The sequence below is a fragment of the Biomphalaria glabrata genome, chromosome 1 (assembly GCF_947242115.1).
Source record: "Biomphalaria glabrata chromosome 1, xgBioGlab47.1, whole genome shotgun sequence".
Taxonomy (NCBI): Eukaryota; Metazoa; Mollusca; class Gastropoda; family Planorbidae; genus Biomphalaria; species Biomphalaria glabrata.
Genome location: NC_074711.1, coordinates 25,456,519 through 25,476,737, shown reverse-complemented (window position 1 = coordinate 25,476,737; position 20,219 = coordinate 25,456,519). Strand labels below are relative to the sequence as shown.

At 38.2% G+C, this 20,219-nt stretch overlaps 2 protein-coding genes across 3 annotated transcripts; both read right to left on the bottom strand.

The window, feature by feature from the left end:
* Positions 1-59: 59 nt before the first annotated feature.
* On the bottom strand, positions 60-16,681 carry LOC106075203 (zinc transporter ZIP1-like). 2 transcript variants are annotated; one of them, XM_013236143.2, is made up of 2 exons: positions 16,458-16,681; positions 60-5,690 (listed from the first exon to the last, which is right to left on the bottom strand). In XM_013236143.2, the coding sequence occupies exon 2, from the start codon at positions 5,271-5,273 to the stop codon at positions 4,095-4,097; it is 1,179 nt and encodes a 392-aa protein (XP_013091597.2). In that variant the 5' UTR covers positions 5,274-5,690; positions 16,458-16,681; the 3' UTR covers positions 60-4,094. The 2 variants fall into 2 exon arrangements, with proteins under 2 accessions (XP_013091597.2, XP_055885912.1); XM_056029937.1 differs by lacking the exon at positions 16,458-16,681 and adding an exon at positions 6,038-6,715.
* A 1,816-nt stretch (positions 16,682-18,497) lies between these two features.
* LOC129926937 (uncharacterized) lies at positions 18,498-19,550 on the bottom strand. Its single transcript, XM_056033935.1, has 2 exons — positions 19,480-19,550; positions 18,498-19,389 (listed from the first exon to the last, which is right to left on the bottom strand). Exons 1-2 carry the CDS (start codon positions 19,548-19,550, stop codon positions 18,498-18,500), a joined length of 963 nt encoding a protein of 320 aa, XP_055889910.1.
* Between the last annotated feature and the right edge of the window lie 669 nt (positions 19,551-20,219).

The following is a 20,219-nucleotide window of genomic DNA, read 5'->3' as shown; positions in this document are numbered from 1 at the left end:
ACTTTTTGATTTTATTTCATCTGAATTATTGATGCATACATTTTTATTTTTTTTTTGAATTTTTTTTTATTGGTGTATTTATTTTTCTGTAGTTTATATTTTTTGTATTGATATGCTACAATTCTGTTAATTAATCTTTTTATTCCCTACAGGTCCACAATTTTCTGTAGGCAATTCTTTAAAGTTCTTTTGTTTTGCAAAATTTGCCCCAGTTTGCATTATTATCAACATCCTGTTTTTATTTGTTTCTTCAATAGTTTTTTATTCATTTTATTACATCAGAAAACTTTATTTTTTTCCCTCTTGCTCATAGTTATGAAATCATTTCAAATCATCAGTCGAAAGACATTGTCTATTTTTACTGTCTTATGTCACTTACAATAAAATGTGTGTATAATGATAATATTTTATAATTTATGGTAACATATAATAATTGCATGTACATGTTAAAATTAACACAGTGTCATTGACACCAAAGTATTATATGTTGGGTAATCTCTGTTAGACTTACTGTTCTTATTTAATAGCTAGAAATAGATGTATAGTATTTATTTATATTTACACATCTAAGAACTGGCTTGTGTGATATTTTTTTTTGTCGTCCTAATTACTGCCCCTGTGATATTTTATGAATCTTTATTTTTGAAGAGCTACATTTCTCTCCTCCATGCCATGTTATCAAGGTAAATATTTATTTATGTCACAGCTTAGTCCGTCCCAGCACTGTTGTGATATATCCCATACAATCTAATTGTTTCAAGACTGCTCTGGACAGGATCTTGAATTTTATTTGAGAAAGTTGTTTTAGGGCTACACAGCTATGTGGTATTATTATTTTAGGTAGCATGACTGGAAGAATCTTGCAGGATATAGAAATCTTTTCTGGAAAAGTAAGAATCCTTTTAAGGCAATTGTATAAATACAAATCAATAGTTGAATTCTCTATTATTGTAATAATGGACATAGAAATATAGATAATGCAGTGAGTACTGGTTATATTGCAAATAGGCCAAGTTTGGAAATTGTTGGTAACCTCAAAATGTAATCTGACATTTTTTTATATTTATAAATTGCTCTAGATGTCGAATAGCAGTAGTTCATCTTTAAACTAATTTTTTTTTTTTGATTTAGATAAAAATAATACAAGCATATCAAATTCAAGCAGATACAAAAAAAAAAAACAATAAAAATTGCTAAACTCATGTTCTACTTTTACTTCTGGCTTAATGAAGTGAAACAAAAAAAAATTGTTTTTATATTCTAGATTTCTTTTGGTTCATGTGGTTAAATACAGGTATAGGCTTTTCCTTTGTCTTGACCTTTTTGCTAAATATATTCTGGAGTGTTCTGTATACCTATGTTATCTTTTCAGCTTAAAAAAAAAATCATTTTTGATGCCACTCTAAGTGGTTATTCCAGTATATATTTCATTTACTCCAGTATTGAATAGTTGCATATTACACAAAAAATCCAATTCTTCTTTTGACTGTTACTACATGGCTCAGTCTAATTACCATAATGAAACTTCTGATTATTATTTTGCAGACATATTTAGACATAATAAATGCTATCAAGTGATGGTGACATTGTACTAGCATGTAAATATATTCATAGATATTTAAAGTAAATTGAAATTTGCCTTTGGGACTTTGCAGATGATGTTAGAAACTTATAGACATAATATTTATAAGAAACTGTTACTTGGGTGCCAGAGTATTTACCTACACTATTTTATCAAAATGAATGTTTCATTTGGTATGTTTTAAACTAAGTAAAATCAAAGATATTTGAGCTACTTTGTTATTCAGTAGTTCTTCCATATAATAGATTCTCTCTATTTATTCTACATCCTATAATATATTCTACTAGATAGTAGAGCATAAAAATCTTTATGTCCCTGCATTGGTCTATCATATGCTGCATGCCACCCATAGAGTTGATATTTTGATGTTGATATTTTGATGTCTAGATTTGTTGTGAATGTCTCAAATTAACCCAAAGACAGAATGTCAAGTTTTGATCTACCAACATGTTAGTGTAAAGATTGTTGTTATCTGTCCAACATTTGATTGATTGATTGATCTGAGACAAAAAAGTTTGTGTTTAGTTTTGATGTGTGCAAAACTAGTTATTAAATGCTATACACAAAATTTTATTTGGTTTGTTTTAGACATGAATTGCTGTGTTGGGGCAGCATGTGTAGAAGTTTGAATCAGAAACTAGGTTTACATATACAATAATTTAGATCTACACTTTTAAAATGTTAAGGACCAAGAACATGTCCACAAATATAATGTTATAAATTAGGCCTACAGTTACAATAATTTCTTCTGGAAGATTTATTACTCATTGGCCAGAAGTCTTGAAGATGTATGAAGAGAACGATGTGTCTAAAGGAATGTGTAAAGTGATAGTGAGTATATAGTGTTTGGTCATCTTGCAGTTTTAACAAATTTACAGAAACAAAAAAAACAGCCCTACTACAAGAGTTGACTACCATCTGTTCCATGTTTTTTTTTATTTTCAAACCTTTTCATTTTGTTCACATTTGAAATCTTAAAAAAAATATATATGAAAAGGATACAAAATAAGATTACTCTTCAATGCATTGTTTTGGCATATTTTGTAACTGTCCCATCAAATTCACATGGCACGTTCAAGTTTCAGTCAAACTTGGTGAATTAGTTTTAGCATTCCCCAAAAATAGACCCCCTATGAGCCTTTGTGTACAGTCACAGCACTGAAAGATTTAATTTGATTTGAACATTCATTTTCTTCCATCCACCCTCTCTCCCTTCTCATAACTAATTAAGCACGAACGAGTCAGTCCCATCTATTAGTTATTCTTGTATATGCAATAAACTTTGAGAACAGATATCTACAAGTGAAATAGGCCAAATGTATTTACTTCAGTTTTCTAGGCAACACACACAAGACCCAAAGCTAACACACAAGGCACATTCTGAGGAAGACAAGTCAACCATGAAACAAAAATTAGCAGAAAAGTCTACATCAGTTATACATTATTTTTATTTTGACCTATATACTAATCCCGCATGCCGAGCTTAATGGTGGACGGCGTAACAGAAGTGCCGCCCCCCGTAATCTCTTAAAAGATCGACTCAGGCACCATTTCGCCCTCACTGGCATAGTAGAGGGAAGTAGCTAGCAGCAGATGGCCTCTAAAAGAGACAGTTGCAGAGCTCTCACAAAGGCCGTGGAACACCCAATTGAGACACAAAGCAAAGTCTTGTTGAAGACAGGCGCAGCAGACGAAAAGAAATTTTAAACAGACCCCCCCCACCCCGGTCAGACAACGGCTTTGTCTGCATCAGATGTGAAATAAACATGCAGGTCGTAACTGGGTCTGCGTCGTCATGTGAAACACTTCACTCATCCTTAATTTTCGGGATCGAAGACATTACCATTATAGACCCTAGACACTCTCCCACACATCGTTAACTTGTAGTCCCTCACTCATTTTATAAATACATCCAACATCATTAACTCCATAGTCCCTCACTCATTTAATAACTACAATGTACATCAAAAATCATTAACTCCATAGTCCCTCACTCATTTAATAACTACAATGTACATCAAACATCATTAACTCCATAGCCCCTCATTCATTTTATAACTACAATGTACATCAAACATCATTAACTCCATAGTCCCTCACTCATTTTATAACTACAATGTAAATCAAACATCATTAACTCCATAGTCCCACACAGATTAACTATATACATGTAGTCCCTCTGTTATGTTAATAAACTTACGTTTAGTCGAATTGGTCAACTCCACCTTAACAGCCTTTCATCTACTTTGACATTATCAAATGTTTAATTTAAAAAAAAAATGTTCTGTACATCAGTTTGAAACTCCAATCATCTACCTATTTCTCTTTATGTCCCAAGTTGAAAAAAAAAATAATTTCAAACTCAAATTTTCTTGACACTATAAGACTGTAGAGGGTATAGTCAAAGTTATAAGATGGAATGTGAAAAAAAATAATTCAATAATATTAATCTGATATGATTAACAGGTTATAAAAACAACAAGAACAGAACATATGTCCAATAGTGAAGAACTTATTCACTTCCCAAGAAAACTCTTAGCACGGCCATTAAAATAAAGCCAATCGACAGAAAGATGTGACAATAAGCCTCGGAGTTCAAAGATCGGTTTCCATCTCGCTTAGTTGTCTCAGTGAAGGCCACGTAAAGGAAAGTCCCAACAGCGAACGACTGAATGCATCCAGGAATGACACTAGCATCAGCACTTTTGCCCGAGACGTCGAATGCCGAGTGCACGAAAACTGCGCTTAAGGAGAGTCCAGCGGGGGCTACGACCGCGAAGATAAACACGTAGAGAAAGACTCGAGATGACTTGATGCTCTTGTCGTAGTTGTGGAGCAGGGTCAAGGACATGCTCACGGCCACAAACGTCTTGTGAAGGGAAAGAGCGAAGAGAAGCGACAGAATGACTCTTTCTGAGGTCTGGAGGCCAAGCATCACGCCGTCGAAAAATCCGTGGACGGCCAAGGCAGTGACCAGAGCTAAAGATCTGACTTGTTTGGACGTTTCGGAGGCATCGACCTTGTCCTTTTGCGCTAAAGGATGGTTCTCTTCTGACAACATCAATGACACATTTTGAGATTCCGCCTCCATGTGAAAAACTTCATCTGATCCTGAAGCAGACATGGAATTATTGTTGCCTCCATTGGCAGCGCTGACATAATCTTCAACTTCTTCAGAAAATTTTGGTTTTGAAAATTTATTTGGTTTCGTGTTTTTATACTTAGAGGTTTTTGGTACTTGGAAGAGAACAGTTTCGTCTGAATCTGCAAGCTTCTTGACCTTCTTTGTATGTTTCCAAGCTTTTAGAATTGTGTCTGTAATGTAAATAAATATAAATCCCACAGCAACCAAGAGTTCGGCTACTGGGAAAATATCGGTCATATCATTGGGATGATCAGAACTGTTCGTGGAACTGTTTCCTTTGTGATTGACCGCATCCTGACGTCTTGAAACCAGCACTTCCCTGACGCTGAGAAGACATTCTGGCAACAGGTTTAAAAAGGACATTGCTATCAAGACACCAGATGCTAAAGAATGAAGGTAGTCCATGGCTGGAGCTCTCTTCCTTTCGCTTTGTACATTGGTCACGCATCGTTTCAAGCACCAAAAAGGAACCCATCCAAAGAACATAGCGAGGAAAAAGAAGATAAATCCAGCAAACACTTTGACACCAATAATGTTCATTGCCATCTTGTATCACAATTTTTGACTGCGTTGGAGTGTGGCTTGTTCAAAAAGAAAAAGATATGGTGCAAAGCTGCCAACTAATGCAGCCAGTGCAGGCTGCTATTCGGAACATCAATCCATCATTAGATTTCTAGAACTATGTATCATCTACAAATTATTCAAGCAGTCACTTTGATGTCTTTATGAAACTAATCGCCAACACGGCTACTGGCCAGGATCTTCTTTGAGTTGGGAGCACGTTGTAATAACAGGTCTACTGGCCAGGATGTTCTTTGAGGTGGCAGCAAGCTGTAACAACAGGTCTACTGGCCAGGATGCTCTTTGAGTTGGCAGCACGTTGTAACAACAGGTCTACTGGCCAGGATGTTCTTTGAGTTGGCAGCACGTTGTAACAACAGGTCTATTTGAGGAGGCTTCACTCTGAAAGAAAAAGAAACATTAAAAAAAAAAAAAAAGCTAGTAGGCCTAAGAAGTGGCGAAACTTTTAGTTTTTAAACCAATTGACTTATTTACAAACATTTGAAAGAAATGTCTAATATTCATGACCTGTGACATTTAACAAGATTAGCCGAGGCTAAATTATTGAAACGTCTGAAACTAATCATTATAATCATTATTGTAAGTAAAACAATCAATGTCAACAGCTCGACGAAGAATCCATAAATGTCAGCAGTGTAACCCCATCAACATGATCAATGCACGAACTCGAAACACTATATTAACAAGAAAAATATTTAAAATACATTTCAAAAAGACAATAGGCCTACCTCCTTTTTGCAACTTATAGAGGATTTCCCTGTTAGAGACCCGATCTGCGTAACTGACTCCCAAAATCCGTCTCAGCCACAAAAAATGACAAGGCTTACAGTCCTCCCATTTCAATTGGTTGACAACAGCTTTACTAAGAGGCTATATGCATTTACAGGTAGATCTCGATCTGGCCAGAAATTAAAGTCACACTCACGGCTATTGAAAGTAGACTTAATATCACGAAAGCCAGAAAACAAATACTTGACTGGATCAAGCCGTTTACTGATTTATTCATACAACTACACGTAGGCTACAACAGCAATTGACACATGTCATACATATAAAATACACGTCCAACAACAATTGAAACTCTTGTTCTTCTCTCCTCTTTCTACACTTCTCCCCTTCTATTCTGTTCTCACTAGGTGGAAATGTATTTTTATAACTGAGCTCAAGCCTTGAACTTCGTGTGCGGTAAATGCTCAGTTTGTGGCCAGCGTCTGGCTAATAACAAGATGAGACGTAATAAATCTCTTCCTAAGAATAGACACTGAGTTGGCTCTCTTTGATCTACAGTTCATGGAGTCCAGGTTTTAATTCCCTTCAAGCGCCACATGTTCTACATTTGATTCGTCCTGTATAACTTGACGACGACATTGACTACTGTTCAAAACGTGTCTAAATAACTAATCAGCATTCAATCTTCTTTTGTTCTTATCACACAAAAAAAACATGGGCAAAACATACCATTAACAAAGAAACAAGAAAATTTGCTTCATCAAAATTCACAATTAATACTGTTACTATTTTACGCCTGACGTGAAGGCTAATTATGTATTTCTGTAGTGAAAACTTTGGAAACACATACCACAAACACAGAATAGATCTACGTTGGTTTTTCTATTTAACGTTCTCCCACGTACTGAACTTGTAGCAGCTGAAGTGATCAGACAGAAGCTACATTAGCTTCACGTCACAGTTCTGTTGGTGAACTGGGTCCTAGAGACTCAAAAGTTTGAAGCTTATTGCGGGAGCACAACATGAACATAAGTGGCACTTTGACTTCAATAAATAAGCTTTATCGTTTAAAACTAAATGAAATGGAATGTTTCCTGGTGAGGCCTACACTACAGACGTCATCGCCACTCAACCAGCAGTAAAAAAAAGTATTATTAGACTAGTTTTAGTTATTTGTAATACAAGGGGATTCAAAAAGAATGCGCTAAAACCATTGCGATATATATTTCAAAAGAAAAAACAAATGATGCCTAACTGGGCACAAGTGTTGTAAGCTATGTAACTTCAAGTTTGTATTTCATGCTTTACAAGTGCTCAATGTGACCACCATCGGCGGTACGGATAACATTAAGAACATGTCTACCAAACAGGCTTCAGGGTGTCCCGGTCCACTGTTGCTAGCAGATGTTATTTGATCTTTCATGTCATTGATACTTACTGGCTACGGTGGAACAAAAACTTTGTCTTAACTCTTATGAAAAACTCGCACACCATGAAGTCGGACACACAAAACACTTCTGCTCAGTTGCCATTATGAGGGTAAAGAAACAAGTGATTTTCCTACAAATACAAATTGAAATTGGCACCCATTCTAACATGGATAACTCATATGACCACTACTTCAGTCCATTACATTGTTTTCGAAATTACTATATGCGTGATGATTTTAGCTCATTCTCTTTGAATCGCATTCAAATCATTCAATGCCCTGAAAGAAAAATTGGACAGGTGTTCTGATATTCATGTCCTCAAATGTCCTATATTAAAACACTTTAAAACTAACTCACCCTTAACGTCGAACTTCCCTTTAAAATTTACATGCATAAAGGAAACAAATAGAAGCATACAATGATATACAGCACAACAAAGACACTCTGAAGGGGAAAAAAAATCGAAGAGCATTTTAATTTAAAAAAATGCATTGTGTCTGTTACATCCGGGGTCAGTGTCACTTAGATCCCGTGAGGTGTATACTCTAACTTAAGTGTTACTTCATTCAGAACTGGTGTAAAATTGAAAAAGTGTCATTCTCTGACATGAAAATAAACACCTTTTAATTCTCTTTCCAGAACATTATTCTTTTAAGTTGAAGCCAACGACGACCTGATCCCCGTCACCCTGTGCCGACTATGTTATTTTAGGATTGGTTCGCAGCTTTCATACAGGATAAGACATTTAACCGTCATGTAACAATTTTGTTTATTTTTTTTATTATTAAATGCAGCACGTAGAGACTTGTCATTTATTTATTTGTTACATTTCCTTTTTTATTTTCAGTAACCCATGAAGGTGTGGCGCCAAGTTTCTTATATTTTTTTTTGACTTTGAATTAATGTTAGAACATCGATTGGTGTAATAAAGGGGAAAAGTTCGCCTATATATAAGATAAGAGATAAGATGAGAACAGGTTGAAAGCTTCGATCTTACAATGTTTACACCGTTCTGATCAAAGTGGTATTTCAAGGTACCATAGCGGAAGCACGAAAAAAAAATGGTCAAAAAATAAACATCTAGGACAATGTAAGGACCTGACCTTTGTAGGACAATACTGGACAATGGGATGGCAAGGACCTGACTTAGGTACAATAAATAATTGTTTAAAGTTTCAACTTGATCCGAGAATGGGTGAAATAACGTGTACAATTATTTAAGAGGACAAAACCCGAAGTAATTAACCATGTCTGTGAATACTGTAGGATTAATATTCCTTCTTGGTATCAAACAAAATAATTGATAACAAGTAATTGATTGCCTAACTGGTTAGTTTTTTAGCGGCCCCAGAAAGGGGAAAAGACGCTGTTAGTTTTGTGCGAAATGTCTGTCCGTCCGTCCCGCTTAGATCTCTTAAAGTAGAAAAGATATTGAAAATCCGACAACACAATATTTTAGACAATTCAAAGTTCTGATGCAACGGCTACTTTTTTTTTTCTGAAAGCGAAAAATCTAATTTTTTAAATGAGTTATGCAAGCAGTTTTTTAAAGAGAAAAAGCAAATTAGTAAGCATTATAAGTTAGACCAAATTAAAACGAATAGTAATCTTATAAACTTCATTTTCGTGAACTTTTTTTTTTATTTCGAAAGTGATTTTGTATATTTTTTGAGCATTCGAATAAGAGATTGAGCCTTTTCAAAACAATTACATCAATTATAAGACTTCAGTTAGGCCAGGAGAGGCGCGGTAGCTGAGGGGTAAAGCGCTTGGCTTCCGAACCGGGGTAACCGGGTTCGAATCCTGGTGAAGACTGGGATTTTCAACTTTGGAATCCTTAGGCGCCCCTGAGTCCACCCAGCTCCAATGGGTACCTGATATTAGTTGGGGAAAAGTAAAGGCGGTTGGTCGTTGTGCTGGCTACATGACACCCTCGTTAACTGTAGGCCACAAAAATAGACCACAAGGTCTGAAAGGAGAACTAGTTAGGCCAGGTTCACATCTAACTTTGCATTCACTTGCACCTATCCTTTGATCTGCTGTACCGTTGGGCCACTACACAAGATCTGTCAACATTCTTTCTCCATTCTTATCTCTCATTTGTCTTTGATATAATTTCATTTGGATGTTCTTTCTGAAAATATTGAAGCCTGTCTGGGTGGACCACTTCGGGGGCCGATTTTGAGTTTGTGTTTCCACACAAACTGTCTTTGTAATCTTGTTTTTTATTGATTCATGTATTGTCTACGCCATTGAATAATTGTGCAAAGTTTCAACTTGATCCAAGAATGAATGTGGGAGCACTGTTTATTAGCCAGACACCCAAAGTTGATATCAGCTTTGTAAAAAGAATGAACCGTTAAAGAAGACAATTATTACCTTAAAATGTAAACAATAAAAAGCTATTGACTTTAAACTGAAAAAGAAAAAGAACCACTAATAATGTAACAAATGTGGTGAGTGGTAGTATGTGGCATTTAGTGTGCGGCAAGTTGTATAAGAGGATAAATGTTTAAGACTTAATCAACAAGTTTACAAAGACAGTTTGTGTTTCCACACAAACTCAAAGTAGGCCCCCGAAGTGGTCCACACAGGCAGATAAGAATAGAAAGAGTAGCCGTTGCATCAAAACTTTGAAAGGTCTAAAATATCATGATGTGGGATTTTCTATATCTTTTCTAGTTTACGAGATCTAAACGGGAAGTACGGACGGGCGGACAGACAGAACACACAAAACTAATAGCGTCTATTTCCCTTTCGGGGGCCGCTAAAAATGAGTTTTAAGACAGGTAAAAGGTTTACAATTTTTCAGTAGAACGACGAACACGGGCGTTAATGACTATTCTTATTCTATCCTTGTTTACATTGACATCCGGGTATTTAGTTTACCTTAGCCGGAGATCCGGTTACATTTTTTAATTAACTTTTTAAAAAATAAAAAAACTATATACCTCCAATGAGAAACAACAAGCAAAGACTAGTTCGTGACATGTTTTACCCAAGGACTTACGTTTAGCAGAGAAGACGTGCATTGGTATCTACTTCTTTCTGTCTATACGTGGACAAACACTTATTCTGATTGGATAATATAAAACCTCAGAGCTGCATATTATTTGAAAATTCCAGGAAGTCAAATGCTGATTGGCGTGCTTTAGTAAAACAGCGTTGGTTATATGATTTTAATCCAAGGCCTACTTCCGACTTAACCACTTATTTACTCACGTGACATTGTGCCATTTTCTTGTATCTTGTCGTCCCTTCGTCTGTACATATTGCTGGATAAAATTAGTTTGCGTTAAACTTTGATGTGCTAGAAAGATCTAGTTGTTGAAGATCGGAACGTTTCAAACCTGCACTATTACTATTGGAGGGAGACTAAATACCTACTTGCGCTTTGATTATGACATTGAAGGTCTGGCAGAGATAAAGTAAGAACTAGCTGATTAGGTGATTCGCATAGACAAGACTATCGCAGCACAAGGAATGCAAATTAATCCCCCCCCCCCCAAAAAAAAACATGACCAATAGCGAACCACGAGCCTTTGTATATTATTATTGATTAATTCCTTGGCAGGGAATTATCATAGTATTTCTGTAAGCATGTCATTTTACCCAGTATTCATGTACTTTATTCTACCGGCCATGTAGGCCAACATATACTGCGTTGGTAAATCATGTCTACTCTGCGTTTGCTTATGTGAAAGCATGGGCGAGCATCAGTCGTTGATCTCCCCTTCCCTTTCATCTCATTTATCTAAGATTTGTATAAAATTGCTATCACCGTGATTGGTGAACCTTACCTTATCGCTTATTGCTATTTGTTATTTCCCTCTATGGCAGCGGTTCTCAACCTTTTATGCTCGGCGACCCCTTTTTACATTCCCCCACTCTGCCGCGACCTACACCCTAAACACACACATACAGCAATAGAAGAGTAGACAATAACAATCCATATTTTCGATGGTCTTAGGCGACCCCTGCCTAATCGTCAATCGACCCCCAAGGGGGTCGCGATCCACAGGTTGAGAACCCCTGCTCTATGGGATCTCCCATTTTTATTATCTTCACCAATGGGATACAATATTTATTTGTTACCTCCCTTTGCTATTCATGAAACTAGTTTATAGTTTCTCTACATCATTCTGAAGATGTCCTAGACGGAAAGGCATCTACTCTTCAGTGGTATCATTATGGCTAAACCGATTTATACATCATGTCGTTGCAGCTTTTATTTATAGGCAACCTCCACTTGGAAACCTATCAACCTAACGCCGATACCAGATTTGTTGGCACCAGATCTGTTGATACCAGCTCTACTTACTCTTCACAAGTGTTCAGTCAACAACGCTAGCCATAGACCCGTCACTGGCTTGACTGACAGTAGCCGCAGCTGAGCTCTAAAGCAACGAACCGTTGGACTGCACCCGGCGCATGGATCCACTACACCAACCCACCAGCAGACGGCGTCATCACCAGCCACACTAGTCTCATCAGTGCAACACCGGACACAAAGCTAAGCAACAAGCCTAATGACACTCAGACCACTTGGGTCTCAAATCTAATGATGATATACTAGTCCTCCTAGCTACTGTACAGCATTACACCCTTTTGATTGTTTTCCTTGTATAATAAACCTGTACATAATTTTACGTCTAAACTTAGTATTTGTTGCCTGCATTTTAAACGCTATGCCTGTATGTATATAATTGTGTGCAAGTGTAAGTTCACAATTTATAAAACCCCCTAGACACCCAAAACGGCCAAATTTTTAATCCACCTTGTCACACCCACACAACAGAACATATTTACATAGCCCCAACACTACAGAACATATTGACATAGCCCACACACAACAGAACATATTTACATAGCCCACACACAACATAACATATTAACTTTCCCCAAACACGACAGAATATATTTACACAACCACACAACAGAGTATATTTACACAGCCCCACACAACAGAACATATTTACACAGCCCACACACAACAGAACATATTTACATAGCCCCCCACACAACAGAACATATTTACACAGCCCATACACAACAGAACATATTTACACAGCCCACACACAACAGAACATATTTACACAGCCCACACACGACAGAACATATTTACATAGCGCCCACACAACAGAACATATTTACACAGCCCCACCACAACAGAACATATTTACACAGCCCACAAACGACAGAACATATTTACACAGCCCACACACGACAGAACATATTTACATAGCGCCCACACAACAGAAAATACTTACACAGCCCACACACAACAGAACATATTTATATAGCCCCCACACAACAGAACATATTTACATAGCCCATACACAACAGAACATATTTACACAGCCCACACACAACAGAACATATTTACACAGCCCACACACGACAGAACATATTTACATAGCGCCCACACAACAGAACATATTTACACAGCCCCACCACAACAGAACATATTTACACAGCCCACAAACGACAGAACATATTTACACAGCCCACACACTACAGAACATATTTACATAGCGCCCACACAACAGAACATACTTACACAGCCCACACACAACAGAACATATTTACATAGCCCCGCACAACAGAACATATTTACATAGCCCACAAACGACGGAACATATTTACCCAACCTTCAACAACAGAACATACTTAAACAGTCCACATACAACAGAACATAATTACACAGCCCCACCACAACAGAACATATTTACATAGCCCACACACAACAGAACATATTTACAAAGCCCACACACAACAGAACATATTTACACAGCCCACACACAACTGAACATATTTACACAGCCCCACACAACAGAACATATTTACACAGCCCCACACAACAGAACACATTTACACAGCCCACACACAACAGAACATATTAACACAGCCCCACACAACAGAACATATTTACATAGCCCCACACAACAGAACATATTTACATAGCCCCAACACTACAGAACATATTTACATAGCCCACACACAACAGAACATATTTACATAGCCCCACACAACAGAACATATTCACATAACCCACACACAACAGAACATATTTACACAGCCCCACACAACAGAACACATTTACACAACCCACACACAACAGAACATATTAACACAGCCCCACACAACAGAACATATTTATACAGTCCCACACAACAAAACATATTTACATAGCCCACACACAACAGAACATTATTTACAAAGCCCACACACAACAGACCATATTTACACAGCCCCACACAACAGAACATATTTACATAGCCCCACACAACAGAACATATTTACATAGCCCACACACAACAGAACACATTTACATAGCCCCACACAACAGAACATATTTACATAGCCCACACACAACAGAACATATTTACACAGCCCCACACAACAGAACACATTTACACAGCCCACACACAACAGAACATATTTACACAGCCCCACACAACAGAACATATTTACACAGCCCCACACAACAGAACATATTTACACAGCCCCACACAACAGAACACATTTACACAGCCCACACACAACAGAACATATTAACACAGCCCCACACAACAGAACATATTTATACAGTCCCACACAACAAAACATATTTACATAGCCCACACACAACAGAACATTATTTACAAAGCCCACACACAACAGACCATATTTACACAGCCCCACACAACAGAACATATTTACATAGCCCCACACAACAGAACATATTTACATAGCCCACACAAAACAGAACACATTTACATAGCCCCACACAACAGAACATATTTACATAGCCCACACACAACAGAACATATTTACACAGCCCCACACAACAGAACACATTTACACAGCCCACACACAACAGAACATATTTACACAGCCCCACACAACAGAACATATTTACACAGTCCCACACAACAAAACATATTTACATAACCCACACACAACAGAACATATTTACAAAGCCCACACACAACAGAACATATTTACACAGCCCCACACAACAGAACATATTTACATAGCCCCACACAACAGAACATATTTACATAGCCCACACACAACAGAACATATTTACATAGCCCACACACAACATAACATATTTACATACCCCCACACAACAGAACATATTCACATAGCCCACACACAACAGAACATATTTACACAGCCCCACACAACAGAACATATTTACATAGCCCACACACAACAGAACATATTTACACAGCCCACACACAACAGAACATATTTACACAGCCCCACACAACAGAACACATTCGCATTACCTAGTTTTTAGATCTAAGTGATTTCAATCATACAAAATATTTTATAGAGCGCCTCGTGACCACATGTGGTAGTGGTAGGTAGAAAGGGGGGGGGGAGGATTAAGGTATTGACACGAATAGATCAAATGTTAATAATAAAGGTAGAGAACTCCACACACAAAAACCTTTGCAAAGAAACATGTCCATATTTACGAGACTTATGTCGCCAGACTCTTTTCATTTTTGTAACATATCTAGTACTTCACCTATCATTTCAATAAAACCGACAACTTTAGCTATTTCTTCCGCCAAGATAAACATTGCATTTTGATCTTAAAACCTATGCGCCTTTTTCCCTACAGAGTACCCATATGTTTCTAGTCATTCTAGAAGATGGAATAGTAAAATCACATATAAATTTCCCGACTATACAGTGTAGGCCTATGGTTCAACAATATAGTGTGCATTTTGCAATAAATATTCCCCCAAAAAACTACTTTTAGACTACCTTGACCTCTAGTTTTAATAATGAGGATGGCTGTCGATCATCTAAAATGCGCTCTGGACTGCCGTCTTGTTTGTCCCGGCTCGAACCCTGCCCGCGCACATCCCAAGTGGAAGGTTTATGCTAGGTTGTGACTATCTTTAATTCTGATGGAAAATACAAAACTTGTAATGCAAAACAAACAGATTAATACATCCAAGCCCAAACCACAAGACGGCAGAGAATAGAGTAACGGTGGGTATCGAACACCTGCATGACAGTGACAGTTTAGAGCGAATATCATAGTCTAGTGAACTTGTCTGTTTAATCAGGGTCGGCCTTGGGTAATTGGAGGCCCTATGCGAAATAAATAGGATGGCCCCAAATGAAATAGAAAAAAAAATTAAGAACTAAAATACACAACGAATTAAAAACCTTCCTGTATTTTTAAAAATCTATTTCTAAATCAACAAATAAGTCAAATTCATATAGCACCGATAGCACTAATGTGCTTCATGGACCATTCATGATCACCAGACTAGAAATAACGTTTTTTCGACATTTCAACAAAAGGAAGAAACAAATGGTCTTCGAACATAAGTTGTATAATAAGTAGATCTTAACATTCGTGGATAAACCTTAAACTAGACTTAGAGCTAGGCTAGTAGACATAGAGCCATAGAGTTCTACTATGTCTGAGATTTGATTCATGTTTCGCAATTTTTTTCTCTAAAAAAATTCATTGAGTCCTGAGGGTCCTTGGCGGCTGCCTAGCTGGCCTTTGGCTAAGGCCGGACCTGGTTTAATAAACGTGTCTGTTTAGTGAACCTAGTACCTACTTGTCTGTTTAGTGAGCCTGTTTGTTTAATGTATTCGCCGGTTAAAATAGCTTTAATGACAATCAACTGAAAGTATTTTGCTTTTTTGCCTAACAAATAAAAGTTAGTCAAAGGGTATAATTGTTTTCAAGATTATTCAAATGGCCGTAAAAAAAAAATTAAACTTGCAACCATTAAACGGAATTAGTAAGTAGTTACATAAGAGGCTGAACTACATTCCACAAAGATATACGAGATGTATATAGATTTAATGCATGTGTAGACCCATGGTATGCACACACAAACATATCGAATTCAGTACACCACTTCAGTTTAAACGGTCCTGTAGATGCTTTTAGATAATTGTATAGAGATGTTTGTAAATAAACTTTATTACCCTATATAGTTGTTTACTACATTATATCACTAACCTGAAAGTATATAATAGTATAGGCCTAGATCAAAATGTTCCGAGTATTTGCTTCTCATCTAAGTGAGAGACATTCATTCTTGATGTCTGAATTGTCAAGCAGTTATCCACTACAACTTCTCTGTTGTGTCTGTTGTGTGTAACTAATCGAGGACGTGTAGCCACAGCTACAACGTATATATAGGTGTACCTACTGTGAACTTTGACCTAGAAAAGTTTCCCAGACTGCACAGATTTTGCGAACACACCCTTAGGTGCAGTTTATATTGAAAACTTGAACACAGAAAAGTGGAACACATTTCATGAAATGAAATATTGGTCATGTGTGCTCGCATTAGGATTCTGATCCAAAACATAATTATCACACCAATCTAAAGCAATTATTATTTTTAAAGCTTTTATATACGGTGCTAAACAGAGTTGTCAACCTAACCTTGCATCATCTCGCCGGTGGTCCAGTAAACTAAAGCGTTAATTGATTTACATTTTGAATTCATTTAGATTTAATCAGGGTCTACAATTCAATAAAATATGCTTATGTATTCGATGTTTTTATAGTTTTTGCCGCTTTAGCCTGCAAACTACTATTGAAATTGACACAGTGGCGGATCTGGGAGGAGGGTGAGAGAAGGAAGGTGTACTTTTGTGGAGAATAGGCATTAATTAATTCGTTATTAATTTAAAATATTATGATACTTATATAAAAAATATTTTTTTATATTAAAAAATATTTTTTTGTTCTGTCGTTATGCATGAGTACGGCTGGCCCACTGGGTCTGCCTAAGAGTTTAAAGCATACTTCCCCTGTCTCCTTGATTAAAATATAAAAGCGAAAAATAGAACATCTCTTGTTGTAAACTGTTCTTGTATGTTACTCCAGTTGTGCAATACTTTGCTGTAAAAGATTTACCAGATACAGGAGCGCCAAGAGGAGGGCAAATAGGAGAACAAGTTGAGACCAAAAAAAAGGACATTGAAAACCAGGCTTACAATGTATTTGATCAAATAGGGCCATAAATCATTGGCTCTACCACTGCTACATTAAGTATCGCATTTCTCAGACGAAGTGACTTTTCCTAGAAGGTTAGTTCAATGTTCACGTAAACTTATGAATGGAATTCCACGGAGAGTGTAGTTCTCACTTAAGTCCAGCGAAAGTGGTCTTGTAATGCAAACATATTGCTTGGGAATGCAAAAGTTACAGTTTGAGGAGGAGTAACAGGTCGTTTTTTAAACAGCCTTGAATACAAGAATATCGGATCCGAAAAGAGAAAACTTGTTGTCTTTCTGTTCTGAGTGAGTTTGTGTATTCAAGCCAGAAGATATGAGAGAATGAATTCGATTGATGGATAAAATACAATTGCAATAATAATAATACTTGTCTTCGAGTCCGAAGATTAGTGAGGAATACTGTATTTCCCGTGGCTGCGCAGCAATACACAGTAGATTAAAAGACATTTTCACATATTAAGCCAACGCCTGCCGGACATACGACATAACCGGACCGCCGGTAATCCTTAATGAAATGTAATTCTAACAAAATGAACACGAGAGATAGAAAGAGAGAGAGAAAATAATAAAAAAAAAAACATTATGATTATGGTTAAAGATCATGCATATGAGCCATCAGAATATACAAATATTTCCCGTAACTTTTCTAGGGTCTAACATCAACTTGTTGGGGCGTGCATCTCAAATATAACAAGTCCATTTTCCCTTTGATCTTTTTATTAACAGATCTGATTAGAAACAAAATGAAGAAACAACAACGAGAATAATGTGATCACGTGACCTTGGTTTGTAACATGTGTCGCTATGGGCTCTGACTTCATGCAATGAGGAAAGTCTGTGACAATAAAACACAGGTCAATAGGTTGTAGGTTATGCACACGTTACAATCAATAGCTCTCTATTGGGAACATATGCAGACACTAAGTGAAAGAAGAAAGAATAAGTGGGTATGTGGTTTATTTGGTTACATACATTTTATTTATAGAGGTAGGTGGACAAATCGTTAATTTTTTTTTCATTTGTTGGTAGTTCAGTTTTGTTGGACAGGTAAGCTGGGTGGACAGGTAAGCTGGTGGGCAGGTAAGCTGGTGGGCAGGTAAGCTGGTGGGCAGGTAGGCTGGTGGACAGGTAAGCTGGGTGGACAGGTAAGCTGGTGGGCAGGTAGGCTGGTGGACAGGTAAGTTGGTGGGCAGGTAAGCTGGTGGGCAGGTAAGCTGGTGGGCAGGTAAGCTGCGTGGACAGGTAAGCTGGTGGGCAGGTAGGCTGGTGGACAGGTAAGCTGGTGGGCAGGTAAGCTGGTGGGCAGGTAAGCTGGGTGGACAGGTAAGCTGGTGGGCAGGTAGGCTGGTGGACATGTAAGCTGGTGGGCAGGTAGGCTGGTGGACAGGTAAGTTGGTGGACAGGTAAGCTGGTGGGCAGGTAAGCTAGTGGACAGGTAAGCTGCGTGGACAGGTAAGCTGGTGGGCAGGTAGGCTGGTGGACAGGTAAGTTGGTGGACAGGTAAGCTGGTGGGCAGGTAGGCTAGTCGACAGGTAGGCTGGTCGACAGGTAACCTGGTGGACAGGTAAGTTGGTGGGCAGGTAAGCTGGTGGGCAGGTAGGCTGGTCGACAGGTAAGCTAGTGGACAGGTAAGCTGGTGGGCAGGTAAGCTAGTGGACAGGTAAGCTGGGTGGACAGGTAAGCTGGTGGGCAGGTAGGCTGATGGACAGGTAAGTTGGTGGACAGGTAAGCTGGTGGGCAGGTAGGCTAGTCGACAGGTAGGCTGGTGGACAGGTAAGTTGGTGGGCAGGTAAGCTGGTGGACAGGTAAGCTGGTGGGCAGGTAGGCTGGTCGACAGGTAAGCTAGTGGACAGGTAAGCTGGTGGACAGGTAGGCTGGTGGACAGGTAAGCTGGTCGACAGGTAAGCTTGTGGACAGGTAGGCTGGTGGACAGGTAGGCTAGTGCACAGGTAGGCTGGTGGATGACGTTGGCTCCAAAAGTCGTGTCACGAAAGACGAAAAGTAATGATTACCTTTTTGTTGGGAGCTTAATGACAGGGAGGTCGGTGAAGAGACAAATTTCCATCCTATCACGGGATAACATTCTATACCGGGTCAAAGGCTCATAAAATGGATGCATCTCGAGCCTTTTTGAACACTTCGAAGAGGTAGACCGGTGTTCCCCAGCAGGGTCATACTGTTTCCTGGTTTCCCCACGGAAAGCGATAGTACATGATAGGTATAACGAGTGTCCCCTCGTGATCTCGGCCTTAGACCTTAACATAGGAAGAGGAACCTATGACGTCAATCCAGGAGCCGTGTCTCACGAAAGGCGGGTTTGCATAAAAGATACCCTTATTGATGGGGTTCTCTTGACGAGAGTTAGTGAAGAACGAATATCCTCATTCTTGCCACGGCATGAAAGTCTTTGACGGTGAAAAGGTTCATAAAAGGAAGTAATCTAGACTCTTAATGGCACATCGGGGGGGGGGGGGGGTAGACTGGGGTGGTGGACTGACAGACATGTAGGCTAGTAGGTAATAAGGAGAATACTTGTTTTACTGATGGGGCGGGGAACGTTATATATTTATATATATATATGCCTGGTCGAGCGGTTTGCTCGCTGGACTGTCGTTCGGAGTTATCGATGGTCGAGGGTTCAAATCCTGCCCACTCCCATCCCCCGTCGTCCTGCGGGAGGTTTGGACTAGGAAGTAAACTATCTTCAACTCTGAAGGAACCTCCGAAACATGTAAAAAAAAAAAAAAACAAC